This window comes from Arvicanthis niloticus, chromosome Y, assembly GCF_011762505.2.
Source record: "Arvicanthis niloticus isolate mArvNil1 chromosome Y, mArvNil1.pat.X, whole genome shotgun sequence".
Lineage (NCBI taxonomy): Eukaryota > Metazoa > Chordata > Mammalia > Rodentia > Muridae > Arvicanthis > Arvicanthis niloticus.
The window spans coordinates 992729-1009737 of NC_133431.1; the positions used below are offsets into that span (position 1 = coordinate 992729).

The window sequence follows — 17009 nt, forward strand, 5'->3', positions numbered from 1 at the left end:
GTTGTGTGGCTCTGATTTATCAGTAGAGACTTGATTACAATAAATTCTTATCATTTGCCTTGTCCTGTGTTTGAGTTGAGTTAGATCTCAGTAGACCCCATGATGTAAAGGCTTTAGCACAGTATGTAAGCACTGTGAGTATGAATAGTTTCATAATGATGAAGACTACAGAGGTGTGCAAAGGCTTCATTATACTAAACATGTCCATTAGGACTATGTGGGTGTGTTCTGAGACACAGGGTGCATATTTAGCACTAGAAGGCAAGTCCAGGGTCACAGGGGACATGATTAAGACTGAGGGGATGTGTCCTGAGTCACAGGGGCATGCTTAAGACTCAGGGGGCGTGTTTAAGACCAAAGAGGTGTATCCTGAGTCACAGGTGGCATGCTTAAACTCTAGCATGTATTCTTTCATGATAATGAAGACTAGAGAATTGTACAACCGCTTGACCTTATTAAATACATTCACAGGGTGTCTGTCTTAGTGTTTCCATTGCTATGAAGAGAAATCATGAACAAGGCAACTCATATAAAAGCAACAGTTTAATTGGGACTGGGTTACACTTTCAAAGAATTAGTCCTTTTTCATCATAGCAGGAAGCATGGCAGGCATGAAAGAAAACATGATGTTGGTGAAGAAGCTGAGAGTTCTGCATCTTGATCCAAAGGCAGGCAGGAAGATACTGTCTTCCAGGGAGCTAGTAGGAAGGCCCATTCTGCACTGGGTGGAACTTCAAATCCTTCAGTGATGGACTTCCTCCAAGGCCACATCTCATAATAACTTCCTCTCAATCCCTGAGCCAAGCATATTTATACTACCACATTCCACTGCCTGGCTCCATTATGATTATGCAAACACATGAGTGTATGGAGACCACATTTTAAAATAGCATAATACAAAATATGTGAGGTTCAAATTAAAAGGTCGTCATCATCTATAGAAGTCTCATAAATGTTAAAAGTCCAAAATTCAAAGTCTCTTCTGAGATTCATGCAATCCTGTAACTATAATTCCGTATACTTTCAAAAATATAGCATAAAATATCAAACCAAATTCACAGTATATACTTCACCATTCCTAAATGCCATTGTGAGGAAATACTGGGCCAAAAAAAGACCAAAAGCCAGCAAGGCAATCTCCAAACTCTGCATCTCCATGTCTGATGTCAAAGCATTCTTCAGATCTCCAACTCCTCTCTGCCCTGCTCACTGCAGCACAATTCTTTCTCTTTGGCTGATTTTATTTCCTGAAAGTTTTCCTGAGAAGGTATTCCATAGCGCAGGAATCTAAAACTCTTTGTGTTTACAAAGTAACTTCAAAATTACAGCTTCTTGTCCCAGTATCTGGGATGTCCAGATGATCTGTGCTCCTCAAAAAAAATTGGGTCTCTCTCCAGCTCTTCCCTCTGTACTACAATAGGTTCTGGCTGACTCCACTCAACTGCTACTGCTGTTCTTTCTGCTCATCCCATGGGACTGACATCTTCAGTATATTGGGTTTTCTATGATAAACAGTCTTCAGTGAGTTCCTCTCATAGGCTCCCTTCATGGTGCCAAGCCTCAGCTGCACTGCATGAAACACTCATGCCTTAAAACCAGTGCCACCTGGGTGAGTCTTACACAGGACCGAGTCAAGCTGCACCACAATGGACAACCTTGGCTACCTTTGGAATACAACCTCTTCTTCCTCCCAGAAAGCACTTACCAGAAGGTTTCACCTCAGTGATGCTGGTTGCTTCTTCATCCCCACTAATTTTCTAACTACAGCCAACCATCATCAATTGTCTCAATCATTCCTTCTCTTCTTTCCTTTAAAAGCAGAGCCACATGGACAAAGCTGCTGAGTTCCTCTGCTTGCTGGGGCTGGAACATGGCCCCTTCTATTACATCATCACCAGCTTTCTATTTTTCAACAACTTTACTGGCTAAGCTCAGCTGTACTTGAACTTGCTCTGTAGATTAATCTTGAACTCAGATCTGCATGGCTCTGTCTTCTGAATGTTGGGTAATACATGTGTAACACTTTGCCCATAGCTAAGCTTTTCATTACCTAAAACGTGTTCTGTACCAGGATGACTTGAATCAGAAATCAGCTTGATTCCGATCTCCTGGGATTTAAGGTATGTATGTGCCACCATGCCTGGACCTAAGTGTATCCTTTTAGATTTTAAATTGAAAACCCAGTATAGTAATCACAATCTGTTCATTGTCAATTGGACACATACTTGTATCTCCTTACGTCCACATAAAAACAATAATTAGTTAATAATAATGCCTAACATTATACAGTTCTCACCCATACAACTTCACATCCATATGTTTAGGTGGATGGAATCTTGCCATAATATCACCATTTCTTTAATAACATTGTGTATCTTTGATCACAAGATTTAGTTTCATTCAACTTCCTGGTGAGATTTTCTCTTTGAAGCTAACATTTCATATTTTTCCTTTCTAAGATTTCTAATTTTGATCAAAACAAGCACCATGAGAGTAAACACAGGCCAAAGGCTATCCTTGGCTTTCCTGAGACTGCTTTGTCAATGCAATTAACAAAATAAACCTCTTTACCTTCAGATGGGAGTAAAACACAGCACTATTCTTCAACAAAGCATTATAAAAACTATATACAAAGTTGAAATTACCCTTAGTACGTATGTGTTCTACTAGCATGGCCCCTGAAGTTCTACTTAATGCATGTACAAACCCAACATCAAACCCACATTGCTTCACACACAAGCCTGGGGTACCAACTTCTGCCTTAGATAAAATTTCCATTGCTAAGAAGAGACACTGTGACCAAGGCAACTCTGTTAAAGGCAAATAGTTAACTTAGTCTGTCTTACACTTTCAAGTGTTTAGTTCATGACCAACATAGCAGGAAGAATGAAAGCATACAGGCAGCCATGATGCTGGAGAAGGAGCTGAGAGTTTTGCATTTTCTTGAGAAGGTAGTCAGGAAGAGACTGTCTTCCAGCCAGGTGGTAGGAGAGTCTGTTTTTTTATGGGCCAGAGCTCCAAAGACCACCACCCTAGGAGTTCACTTCCTTCAAAACAGTAACATCTACTCTCACAAGGCCAAACACACTAACATTGTTACTTCTTAGAGACAAGCATATTCAAATCACCACAGTTCATTCTTACTATACATTCTTTCATGCATTTAAATACGATTAGGACATGCAGATGCTTTACCACTGATTACTTTCAGAAGGTTTCTCTCTAGTACGTGTTGATTTTTGTATTCAGAGAATAATGTGGCATGTAAATGATTTTCCAACTTGAGTACATTCACAAGATTTCTGTCCAATTTGTGGTCTTTTATGTCTTTGGAGACTAGTGATAGGCATAGGCTTCACATATGTTCCATTCATAAGGTTTCTCTAAAAAGTGTGTTACTTGAAGGGTTTGGAGAACACATTGTCATGCAAAGACTTTACCTCCTTCATGGCATTCATGCAGTTTCTCTACAGTATGTGTTCTTTTATGGATCGGGCACTGCCTGTGACATGCAAGGACTTAGTACCTTGATGACACTGAGTCACTCTCTTGAATGTGTTCCATTATGTAGTCACAGATAAAAGTGAATTGTCAGTTTTTCCACAGTGATTATATTAATGAGGCTTCTCTCCAGTGTGATTTCTTTGTGTGTGTGTAAAGAACTATGACATGCAAAGACTTCATCACATTGTGAATATTCAACCAGGTTTTCCTCTGGTATGTGATCTCTCCTGTCACTGCAGATGACTGTGACTTGCAAATGCTTTACAACACTGATTACATTCATGAGGCTTCTCTCCTGTCCTTGTTCTTTTATAATAATGGAGATGCTAATGTTGTGAAAAGTCTTTACCACGTTGATCACATTCATGAAGTTTCTTGCAATGTGGGATCTTTTATGTTTCTGAGTCTAGTGGGACATGCAAAGACTTTAGCACAATGATTACATTCATAGTTCTGTCCAATATGGGTTCTTTTATGTTTTTTTTAGGAAAAATCTTTATGGAAAGGCTTTTACCACAATGATCACATTCATAGATTTCTTTCCAATATGGGTTCTTTTATGGTTTTGGAGACAAAAACTTTGTGTAAAGGCTTTAAATATATTAATTACATTCACACAGTATCGCTCCAGTATGTGATCATTTATTTCTTTGGAACGTTTTTACTTATAAATGGTTTTTTCCACATTGATTACATAATTAAGGTTTCTCTCTGGCATGTGATCTTTTATGTATTTGGAGATTACTGTGACATGAAAAGGTTTTGCCACATTGATTACATTCATATGGTTTCTCTCCAGTATGTGTCCTTTTATGGATTTGGAGATGATTTTGTTGTGAAAAGGCTTTACCACATTGATTACACTCATAAGGTTTCTCTCCAGTATGTGTTCTTTTATGAGATCGGAGATGACTGGGCCTTGCAAATGCTTTACCACATTGATTACATTCATAAGGCTTCTCTCCAGTATGTGTTCTTTTATGTCTTTGGAGACTACTGTGATCTGAAAAGGCTTTACCACATTGATTACATTCATAAGGTTTCTCTCCAGTATGTGTTCTTTTATGTCTTTGGAGACTACTGTGATCTGAAAAGGCTTTACCACATTGATTACATTCATGAGGTTTCTCTCCAGTATGTGTTCTTTTATGTATTTGGAGATTACTTTGTTGTGTAAAGCCTTTACCACATTGATTACATTCATAAGGTTTCTCTCCTGTATGTGTTCTTTTATGTATTTGGAGACTACTGTGATATGAAAAGGCTTTACCACATTGATTACATTCATATGGTTTCTCTCCAGTATGTGTCCTTTTATGGATTTGGAGATGATTTTGTTGTGTAAAGCCTTTACCACATTGATTACATTCATAAGGTTTCTCTCCAGTATGTGTTCTTTTATGAGATCGGAGATGACTGTGCCTTGCAAATGCTTTACCACATTGATTACATTCATAAGGTTTCTCTCCAGTATGTGTTCTTTTATGTCTTTGGAGACTACTGTGATCTGAAAAGGTTTTACCACATTGATTACGTTCATGAGGTTTCTCTCCAGTATGTGTTCTTTTATGTCTTTGGAGACTACTGTGATCTGAAAAGGCTTTACCACATTGATTACATTCATGAGGTTTCTCTCCAGTATGTGTTCTTTTATGTTTTCGGAGATTACTTTGTTGTGTAAAGCCTTTACCACATTGATTATATTCATAATGTTTCTCTCCAGTATGTGTAATTTTTTGAGAATGGAGATGACTTTGACATGAAAAGGCTTTACCACATTGATTAAATTCATGTAGTTTCTCTCCAGTATGACTTCTTTCTTGCCTGCAACAATAATAGGCACATGTGAAAACTTTACCACATTCATAGCCTGATCAATCATTTTACAAATATGTATAAATTTTACAGTTGGTCTAATAAAAAGAACACAGAGATCTTAAGGTTTTATCACTTTAATGTTCATGGTTGTACTTGCTCACTGTGTGTTGCTTTACGTCTTTGAAAATACCTGTGATGGTAAGACCATTTATTGCATGGCTCACATTTACAGAATCCTTTTTCTATATGAGATTTCTATATGATGTTTTTAACATGTCCTAAGAAATATGGGATAACTCAGAGCATTAAAACACTCATTGAATTCTTAGTTTTTCCTGTAGTGTGCATCACACAACAGCAGCACTGTGAACCAGGATGAACAAAAGAATGTACAAACTTCCAGTACCCATAGAGATTTTCTGCAGTGTGACTTTGGAGATGTTCCCAGTAATGTCACAAAATCAATCAACTGCAAACACCTATCATATTCAGAAAGTCTACCAAAGGCAGAATACTACATGTCTTGTCATTGTTCTGAAGTAGATAGAGGTATGTTGTTTCTTTTAGTATCTCTATGCTCACATGGTTTAATCCATGCTGACAATTGATACATCCATTAAAAAAGAATAACAAATGAAAGGTTTCCACATTGAATTCACCTGCATTGATTTTTTGTTCACTGCAGACATGATTAATATTTCTCCACAACATTCTTGACTCTCATAAACTGACAAAACACTAAACTTAACAATTTCACTGCAAGTATATGAGTATCACCAACTTTATCATGGACAATTTGCTTATTAGAAGGTTATGGATACATGTTTATCACTATCCAATGTGCAACATCTAAATATTATGAGACTATACAAATTGGTAGTTCCACAACATAGCTCTAATGGAGATACAAATCAAATAAACTGATCGCTTAAGACATTGTTTCTTTCTCTTCTTTCTTACAGAATTGCCTTGCAAACACCAATCACATAACTGACATTGAGGTACATAAAAGGACTGATATTTTACACACTTGCTTTCCATTAGAGCTTCCAGATCATATTAAACTTTCCTCACAGGCATATTTGTATCAGCTTAAACATTAAAATTACCTTTCATGACTTCTAGAAGTTTGATATTGTTCTTCAGTATGATGCCCTTCCAAATTATAGCCTAAAACACGGTACCAGAAAATGAAAGATATGGGATTAGAATTAGGCAATATTCAAGTTATTCTGAATTTTCACGGCAATGAACCTGATTTATTCAACTCAATATTACTTGTTCTCTATTGAAATAACATATGATCATCAGTAACCCAAAAACATTTTTCCCTTATACTGAGAAGCAAAAATAAATTCACAGTCTTACCTATAGCAGTGAGGTTCCAGTAGGTCTCAAGCATCACATCTTTGTAGAGATTCTTCTGGGAAGGATCCAGCAAATTCCACTCTTCTGCAGTGAAGTTCACATGCACATCTTCGTAAGTCACTGCTTCCTAAAATATCCCATACATGTGAACAACACAAAGCCTGATACTGACATCACTACAAAGTAAAGGTATGCTTCCTATAAAATATAATCTTATAATTCACATGATTTATCAACTTATTTGCTGAAACATGAATTATAATATGATCACCATGTCAGTTTAGAAGAAACTTGAAATATTGACACTTGAACCCTTCACACAGGGTTCATCTGTGTCATTCCTGAACCCTTTGAATAGATTATAGCCTTGCAACACAAATGGCAATTGAGAGGGATATGCAGGGGGAAACAGATCAACTGTACTGAGCACACATCTGAAAAGCTGTATGAACAACTACTAACTATAAAGGTGATGGGCAAGCTGCTTGTATTTGCTCATGTATTTAATTGCAGAGGGACAGGCAGGTGTATGTCATTGAGTTGAATGTAGCACGATACATGCAATGAGTTTTAGGACATCAAAAGTCACATGTTAATAACCTTACTGTGCTACAAAAATAAATCAGGAAACAAAAAATGATAGAATGAACTCACAGATTTTTACTGAACTTTCTGCAAAGCATTATACATTCAGTGCAGTCCTGTATTCGTCTTGCATAAACATGAAGTGAAACAGTTTAAACAGCAACATTAATAAATCTTAATAAAAGGGAATGCATGTTTAAACAGTTAAAAATGCACAGATGAAATTATTAGTAATGAATATGTTGATCAGAAATAAAGATTGTATTTCAGGTGTTCAACTACTGAGTATTTCAGGTCAGTAGTTGAAACATCTTGCTGGTCTTCCACATAATGGTGGACAATTTCTAGCATACACATGTGGACCAACACCTGTCCATTTCTTCAAGATCAGGAGTTCTGAGGCCATTTTCTGACAACAGTAAAGATGAGTCACACATGATATTCATATTCATGCACACAGTTGTGGGGAGCTGACAGAAGGCGGCTATCATCCTCACAGCCATCTTGGGCCATATACCCTGAAAAGAAACTTGATCACATCAGCCTACAACAGCTGACCACACTCTGACAACATCAAGTTTTAGGTACCCAGGATCTTCACATTGTTGTGTGAGACTTAAAGCTGTGATTTAGAGCCAAGACTAAAGGGTGTGACTTAGAGATCAGATTTAGAGACAAGACCTAAGGGCATGACTTAAAGGCATGACATAGAGGTGAGGCTTAGAAGTGAGACATATAAAAAGTGAGAGGCAGACAAAAAAGAATAACAGAAAATCAGACACTTCAGAGAGAACAACTTGGAGTTAATTATTAGGCATTAGGCACTTAGCACTTAGAGAATGAACTTGGAACTTGGAGGCACTAGGATCTGGGAACTAGGGACTAGGAACTCAAGACTTGGAAATTGGACTAGGAAGAGAGACTGAAAAATAAACAGGATTGAATCACACTCTGGTCTCCATTCTTCAAGTTTGTCCTCATTCTCTTGCTTGCTGAACCCCGACCCGGAAACTGGAGCAGCTTGGGGCAGTGTGGGCTCTAATAGTTTAGCCCCCAAGGTTTTTGGCAGTGCGGGTTTCAACATTGACAGAGTGGTCCGTGATATTTTGGCCCCCAAACGTAGGGCAGCTTGGGCCACAACACACAGGCATGATACATTATTTATTCAAAAATTTCACAACAAACATAAGAGTTAGGCAGAAAATCACACACCTGCAATTCAATGAATCTGAAGCATCAGATAATATTGATGACATGGGCATAAGCCATCCGGAGAAACAGAATACAAACTATATATTTGGCCAAATTTCAAAATTAAAGATATGGATGAAGAGCAGCACAGAAGCATGTGCTTATTGAACAAAAACATGTCAGGGGGCTTATGTGGTTTCTATATCTACTATCAGCACAGGAATTGCTTCACAGAAAAATTTAGTCTAGAAAACCAAACACAGAATGAATAAAGTTAAAAATATAAATCCATCAGGTTTGCCAACTAGCATAGCATTGAATCGCAAATATTTATACTGTACCTTATGTGAATTACAGACTGAGACCAAATGGGGAATGTATGGGAGTATGAGAAGAAAGCTGATCAAATTCAACCACAACACAGTAGACATACAGAACAAAATCTGTCCTGTCTAAAAGAAATGCAGGGGTAAAGCTGGAGCAGAGACTGAGGGAATGGCCAATGAAAACTTGCCCAGCTGGAGACCATCCTTATAGACAAACACCAATCCATGACATTATTAGGGATACTCTGTGATGCTCCCACACAGGAGCCTTGCATCATTATCCATTAAGAGGCTCCACCAAGCAGCTGACTTGAAACAGATGCAGAGAACCACAGTCAAACATTGAATGGCCCTTGGGGACTGTTATGTTAGTTGGGGGAAGGATTGATGTCCTGAAGAGGATAGGAATCCATGAGAAGGTCAACAGAATCAACTAACCTGGACCCTTGGGGACACTGAGAGCCTAATCTACAAACAAAATTATACACACAGTCTAGACTAAGGCCCCAGAACATATGTAGCAAATGTGTAGCTCAGTCTTCGTGAGGGTCCCCCAACAACTGTAGCAGGGGCTGTCCCTAAACCTGCTGTCTATCTGTGGAATCTGCTCCCTGAACTGGGCTGCCATGTCTGGCTTCAATGGAAAGGATAAACTTAAGCCAGCAGAGACTTGATGCACCGCTGTGTGGAGATACCCAGGGGTCCACACCTTCTCAAAGGAAAAACAGAGGATATTGGATAGAGGGACTCTGTGCAGGCGGTGGACCTAGAGTAGGGAATCCACTAGGTTCATAGCCATTTTATTTATAACAGCTTGAAACTGGAAAAATCCCAGATGTCACTCAACCAAAATATGAATATAGAAAATGTGGTTCGTTTACAAAAGGAAAAACTATTCAGCTATAAAATACAAGGACATCATGAATTTTGAAGGCAAATGGATACAACTAAAAACTATTATCCTGAGTGAGGTAACCCAGATCTAAAAGCACATGCATGTATGTACTCACTTACAAGTGAATAATAATCATAAAATACAGGAAACCCACACTACACTCCATAGACACAAAGAAACTACACGAGAAGGAAGGCCCAAATGAGCATGGTTGAATCTCACTCAGAATGGGGAGTAAAGCAATCATAGGAGGCAGATGGAAGAGAGAGAACTGCATGGGAGAACAGATAAGAAGGGGAAATCGGGGAGAACCAGCAACAGGTGTTTCGAGAGACAAAAGAGGGCCAGAGTGGGAATATGAATCAAAATCTGCAGCTGCCTGAGTGGAGGGGGTACATTTAGGATGTGCCAGAGACCATAAATATGTACCAAGGATTCTAAGGTTGATCTTAGCTGAGATGCATAACAGTGAGATATGGACTCTGAAGAGGCCACACCCTGCATCAGGCAGGACTCTTAATGGAGAGTTAAAAACCCAACCAGTCCAAAAATCTTTCTACCCAAAATTTGTCCTGTTCACAAGAATACAATCTACAACAAAGATTCTGCGCAGCAGCAAAATAACGTTGTTGCTGTTGTTCTAACTTGCTACTCCACTGCTGTGATTGAATCCTCTAAGCAAAAGCATCTCAGGTAATAACTGGTTGTGGTACATGGTTCTGTCAGATCACAGTCTATCATTTTGGGAGCTTAGATTAGAAACTGAAAGCAAAAAGCATGGACAATTAACTCAGCCATTCTGGATATCTGACGGGGCTGATAACTTATAGACTCATAGCCAATCCTGGCTATTTACCTTGAGAGAAAAGTTTTGAGTGGATGGTTTTCAGCTGACATTCATTCTAAAGCAAAGGAAAAATCCAGGTTCAGAACTAAGAGTTTTAGTTTGGATAGATGAGAGAGGTTCTGGTTAGTCAACAAAATGATGGACTGGGTGTTAGGAATATCTTGTACCTCACTGGTACAAATTGGCATAATTATGCTCTAATTGTATTTTGAGAGAAAAGTTTTATTTTAACAGGAAGGGTCATATGTAAAAGGAACTTAGGTGGGAAGGAGTACTGAGAGGAAGAGAAGGAGTAAGGAGAGGAGGAGAAGTAGGAAAGGAGAAGCTAGGTGATGAGAGAGAGAAAGAGAGAAAAAGGAGGGGACATGGAGACAAATGTTCACGTATCTCCACCAGTCAAAGATAGTTTATATATCTAGGTTGGGTATTGGGTTACACTTCTGATTCAGCATTAACAAACTTATAATGCCATTAATTAATATTTTTTAAAAAAAAGTATATAAAAGCAAAAAGAAAAAAAGGGCATGGGATAGGGGTTTTCATGGGGGTGGGGGGTGGGGAAAGGGGATGGCATCTGAAATGTAAATAAAATATACAATACAAAAAGCATGGACAAACACTGTCTCCTGGCTTGCTCTCTTGCTTGGTTACAGTCTCATGCTCAGCCTGCTCTCTCATCCAGCCCAGGACCACTTGCTTAGGGATATTGCCACCCTCAGTGGAAGAGCCTTCCTACTCAATCATCAACACTATCTCTCACAGACATAGCAACCAGCTATTCTGATGAGGACATGCCCTGAATTGAGGCTCCTTCAGATGACTGTATCTCTGAAATGCCGAGAACTGAAAACTACTATGACACAGACACAATAATAAATGAGGAAATTGTTACAACACAAACCAATGATTTAACCATATCAATTACAGGAGCTCCTGCCACCCCATGAGGAACTTGGAGTTGTGGCTGAGCAAGGACAAAATAGGGAGGGCACCTGGCTCAGATCAGGGAAGGATACACTGGAATGGGGAGCTCAGAGGCTGTGCTGACCTGGGGTGAGGGTCTTTAACCCTGGGTTCCCAGGCCAGTGCTACCAAAGAGGAGGCTAAAACATCTGGAAGGTGGACAGAAAAGCAGATTGTCTCACACAACTTAAATGACCACCAACAAAGGACAGGATCTCTGACCCAAAAAAGATATGATAAATTTGTGACAATCAATGAAGAACAACCTCCCATCTTATGACAGCTCCAAGTTCAAAATTACAGAGTCACATATGAACTGCACAGAGGGTAGTTCAGGAGGTAGGAAATGAGGTCTTTGTCTTTCTACCCTGTAAAATAAGGTAGGCAGAGCCTGATTTTGCCCTGGATGCTGTCTGGAAGAGCTCTCTGTCATGGACTAGTCAATGGGTCCAGGTCCTGTTGTTAAGAAGGATTTAACCCAAGGTGTGGGGCTGCTAACTAAATTGATTAGGATGGAGTCTGTCTCATTTCCTCAGTAAGAGAATAACAAAGTGCCACACACAATACAGACAGCCACAAGGGGGCAGTAAAAGCTACCCAGCAGATTCCTCCACTTGGACAAAGGAGAAAATGAAGACAGGATGGCAGCTGTGAGCCCTGTAGCAGGGTTTTAAGTCTGCTCTAACCTTCCCAGAAATTAAAACCAGAGAAACACCGTTCACTATACCAGGCTCTGGAACATCTTCGAAGCACTTTGGGGCTGCGACTCTCCAGTGTATCCACTGTAGCAGGGTTCCATGTTCAATTTAGTCATCTCCCTCCACAATACTCAAGAAAAACCTGAAAACCAAGGCACACTATCTCAAATCTGGCAGACAAGCCACTGACCCAAAAAGAATGGTGGATATTAACAACCGGCCTTTCAATCCTTTAGTTGGGAGTCCTGAGGGTCTTGGGTCAATGCACTAAGATGTTATGTCCAGGTCACAGAGACCCCAAAGACCAACAAGTAGCCTATTGTAATGCAATCACATGGAGGTCTTTATCATGAGCTCTGTAATAAGGATTCTCATCAGTCAGCCTCACATGAGATCAAAACTGAGAGTCTAGAGGTGCTGAGTATTTATTGTAGTTACAGCAAGATTGGGGCATTAACATATAGGTCAGCAACTTAATATTTAAAAAGCTGCATGTCTGGCATAATCTGCAGGAACCAATCAAGGGGGCAAAATCATCTGACAAACATGATGGGTAGACTAACTTTTCCTCTGTAAGGTGTATTAATTATCTTATATGTAGCTTAACCCTGCAGTTGTACCTTGACTGGCTGTTGACAAGGAGGGCTTCTCATAGGATGTTTGCTCAAGTGGACTTTGTGCACTCTCAGAAACAGAATTGATTGGGGTTTACAAACTCATCTTTGGCCTGAGGTCCTGATTATTGAAAAACGCTCCTGTTCAACCACAAGCCATGCATGGCAATAGAAAGGGTACTTTGTCCAAAGACCTGCCTCACTATCTGTTACTGCAGATCCTAATATCAGTTGCACTTACTCTGAGACAGAATACCAGTGGAAGTTGCCTGTCTCCCTGTGCATCATCTTATATATAAGATAGACAATGCCCACCTGCCCTTCCTTTCCTGTCCCATCCCTGTGTCTCAGCCTCACTTTTGCAGACAGTCCCTGTTCAACCACATGCTTTACCTGCCAGGACACAAGTAAGCTTTCTATAGATCTACCACACTGTCTGTTATCCCAGATGCAATGATCACAGTTTTCCCCTAGCACTGTACTAAACACCAGAGGCAGCTTTACCTCTGTCCTGACTATGTCTGCCTGTGGTTGCTAAGATCATCTCTTCCTGCCCACCTCTTCTCCCTGCTCCCAACATTACCCAGCATTCCCTATTGAAATTTAAAAATTAAAAATTAAATTAGTTTCTTTCCTTCTTGATCATTAAACTAAATTAATTACATTAATTTTAATTTAAAAAATTAAATTAAATTGAATTAAATAGTTTTTCATCATTAAAAGATAGAATTATTTCTTCACATATCTTTTATTTCCAGTAATGCCAACCTATGGTTAGAAAAGTATTTATATGTATTTATATATTTATATATATTATATACATTATATATTGACATATATATTATGCACATTACATATATTTACATATTAGAATATATTATGCACATACTTGAACATTCGTATCTCATCGACATATTTATATATATTACGGCATATGGATCTGAATATTTGTTTCTTATACACATATTTGAATATCTGTTTATTGTACATATTATATGTCTATAATATATATAAATATGTCTGTAATATATATAAATATGTCTAATATATATGTCTATAATATGTATAAGTATGTCTAATGTGTATGTCTGCAGTAATATATATAAATGTCTGTGATATATGTAAATATGTCTGCAATATATATAAATATGCCTATAATATATATGTGTCTGTAATATGTATAAATATGTCTGTAATATATATAAATATGTCTGTAATATATATAAGTATGTCTGTAATATATATAAATAGTCTGTAATATATGTAAATATGTATGTAATATATATAAATATATCTGGAATATATATGTAATATATGTAAATCTGTCAGTAATATATGTAAATGACTATAATATATAAATGTCTGTCTAATATATAAATATGTCTGTAATATATAAAAATGTCTATAATATAAATAAATATGTCTGTAATATATATAAATATGTCTGTAATATATGTAAATGTGTCTATAATATATATAAGTATATCTGTAATATATAAATATATCTGTAATATATATATGTCCATAATATATATAAATGTCTGTAACATATATGTCTGTAATATATATAAATGTCTATAATATATATATATATACATATATATGTCTATAATATATATAAATATGTGTATAATAAACAAAAATTCAGATATGTGTATAAATTCGCAGGACCCCCCCCCTGAAATAATAACTAATTATTATTAATCAATAATTTCCAGTGCTTTCTTTGCTGCCTGCCTTGAACAACCGTGTCCGCCAGGGTCTCAGGGCCTCACCTCGTCCCTTATGGATTTGTCTCCGTGTTGTGTCGGCTGGGAAATAAATCATAGGTAAATCGATAGAGATGATGAAGCCATGTCTCCGAATTCATCAATCAGACGCATCAACTATAAAACATAAAACATGAAAATAAAATATAAAGTACATCGAATATAAATTCTAAAATATAAAATTAAAATTTAAATTAAACTACAATGGAAAAATATTAAATATAAAACATCGATAATTATAATGTAAATGTAAATATAAAACATAAAATTCGGTAATATAAAATTTAAAGTACAAAATTCAAAAAAGTAAATTAAAATGGAAAATAATAAAAAATACAAACTAAAACATATAATATAATATAAATATTAATATGAAATAAATAATATAAAATATAAAATGAAATAAAACAAAATTTAAAATCTCAAATATATGTAAAATATAAAACATAAATATAAAATATGAAATAAAATAAAATATAAAATAAATCAAATATAAAATATAAAATATGAAATAAAAATAAATAAAACAAAATATTAAATAGAAAATATGAAATTAAAGGTAAATGTATAAGAATTATACTTTAAAATTAAAATATATAATAAATATGAAATGTAACTTATAAACCATAAGTATAAAATATAAATATAATGAAAATAAAAAGTAAATAAAATGTAAAATAAATCAAATATAAAATATAAAATTAAAAAATGAAAGCAAAATAAAATAGAAAATAATATAAAATAAAAATATGAAATATAACATAAAAATAAAATATAAAATATAAAACATAAAACATAATATACAAAGTGTAAAATAAAATTTAAATATATAATAAAATATAAGATGCAAACTATAAATATAATATATATGTAAATGTAAATAAAAAACACAATTTAAAACAAAATAAAATAGAAAATAGAAAATGAAAAACTAAAAGTAAAGTAATATATAAAATAATATAAAATATAACATGAAATATAAAATACAAAATATCATAAATTATATATATTATATATATAAAATAAGAAATATTAAATAAAATATGAAATAAACGAAAATTTAAAATATACAATAAAATATAAAATGTAAAATACAAAACATAAATATAAAATATTAAATAATAAATACAAAATACATCAAATATAAAATATAAAATAAAGCAAAATATAAATTTAAATATAAAATATTAAAAAATTATATATGTAAAATATAATGTAAATGTAAACTATAAAATAAATAAATAAAATTACAACAAAATATAAAAGAAGGAATAAATTTAATCTTTAAAATATATAATAAAATATAAAGTGTAAAATATAAAACAAGTATGAAACATACTATGAATATAAATATAAAATCAAAATAAAATATAAAATACATTAAATATAAAATATAAAACATAAAAAAAGTAAATCGTTTTAAAACGATGTAAAATATGAAATCAAATACAAAATATAATATAAAATAAAGATTTAAAATAAAAATCTGATCGGACTTTTAATTCTACACCGGGCTGTGTAACAGAAATAAAATCGTTAAATATTATACTACACGCGTCACATCCTGTCAGACGCTGTTTGACCAACTGTGCTTCACCGTACGTCATAATATTGATAATAATAAATAATAGTAATTTGTCTCTCTATAGCTTGTTTTATATTTTATATTTTATTTATTTGTTATATTTTATATTTTATTTTATATTTTTATTTATTTCGTTTACTTAATTTTATATTTATACTTTATTTTATTCCATTTTCATTTACTTTACTACATTTTTATTCGTTATATTTTATATTTTCATCTTATTTAGATTTTTCCGTATTTAATATTTTATTTTATATTTTTATTCATTTTATTTCATATTTTATACTTTGCATTTTACTTCATTATAATTTTATTTTCGTATTTCGTTGCACATTTTATATTTATATTAGGATCCTCCCAAGTTGACTATCGATTTGCATTGACTGCTGTCGCCAATTATGGATCAGTATTGGTTATTAATTATCGATAATTGATTATCGATTATTGATCGGTATTGATTACCCATTGGCAGTAATCGATCATTGGTTATCATGGTTACTGATCATTTTTAGCATCGATTATTCGTCATTGATTAGTATTGATTACCGATTATCACGATTACTGACCATCATCGTCTCCCGATGTGCTGGAACAATGGCCTGCGCCACGATTTATTGATTGGTTACTGTTTATTGATACCTGATTAGTATCGACCGAGCCGGGGGCCGCCGCGGGGAATCATGGGATCGATCGCAGCTGCCACCTCTGGGAGACCCCCGTCGCCGGCTGTGACGTCACGGTCAGCGCGACGTCTCCCGGGTCCGCAGCGGCGGCGATCCCGGTGCGGCCGCTGACAGGACGCGGTTGGGTTCGCTGGACTCAGTTGCGCTCCCTGTGACGTCA

General features: G+C 35.6%; 2 protein-coding genes across 2 annotated transcripts in view; one reads left to right on the forward strand and one right to left on the reverse strand.

Annotated features, from left to right (window-relative positions):
- Positions 1-528: 528 nt before the first annotated feature.
- On the reverse strand, positions 529-17002 carry LOC143437350 (uncharacterized). The gene is made up of 6 exons (XM_076922145.1): positions 16806-17002; positions 14585-14695; positions 12225-12337; positions 6691-6817; positions 6432-6492; positions 529-5328 (listed from the first exon to the last, which is right to left on the reverse strand). Exons 3-6 carry the CDS (start codon positions 12309-12311, stop codon positions 4203-4205), a joined length of 1401 nt encoding a protein of 466 aa, XP_076778260.1. The 5' UTR covers positions 12312-12337; positions 14585-14695; positions 16806-17002; the 3' UTR covers positions 529-4202.
- Positions 16565-17009, forward strand: part of LOC143437248 (uncharacterized) — a 49589-nt gene continuing 49144 nt past the window's right edge. The window contains exons 1-3 of the mRNA XM_076922084.1: positions 16565-16572; positions 16679-16749; positions 16814-16947. Of these exons, the coding sequence (XP_076778199.1) occupies positions 16565-16572; positions 16679-16749; positions 16814-16947 (213 nt within the window). The remainder of the gene's footprint in view (positions 16573-16678; positions 16750-16813; positions 16948-17009) is intronic.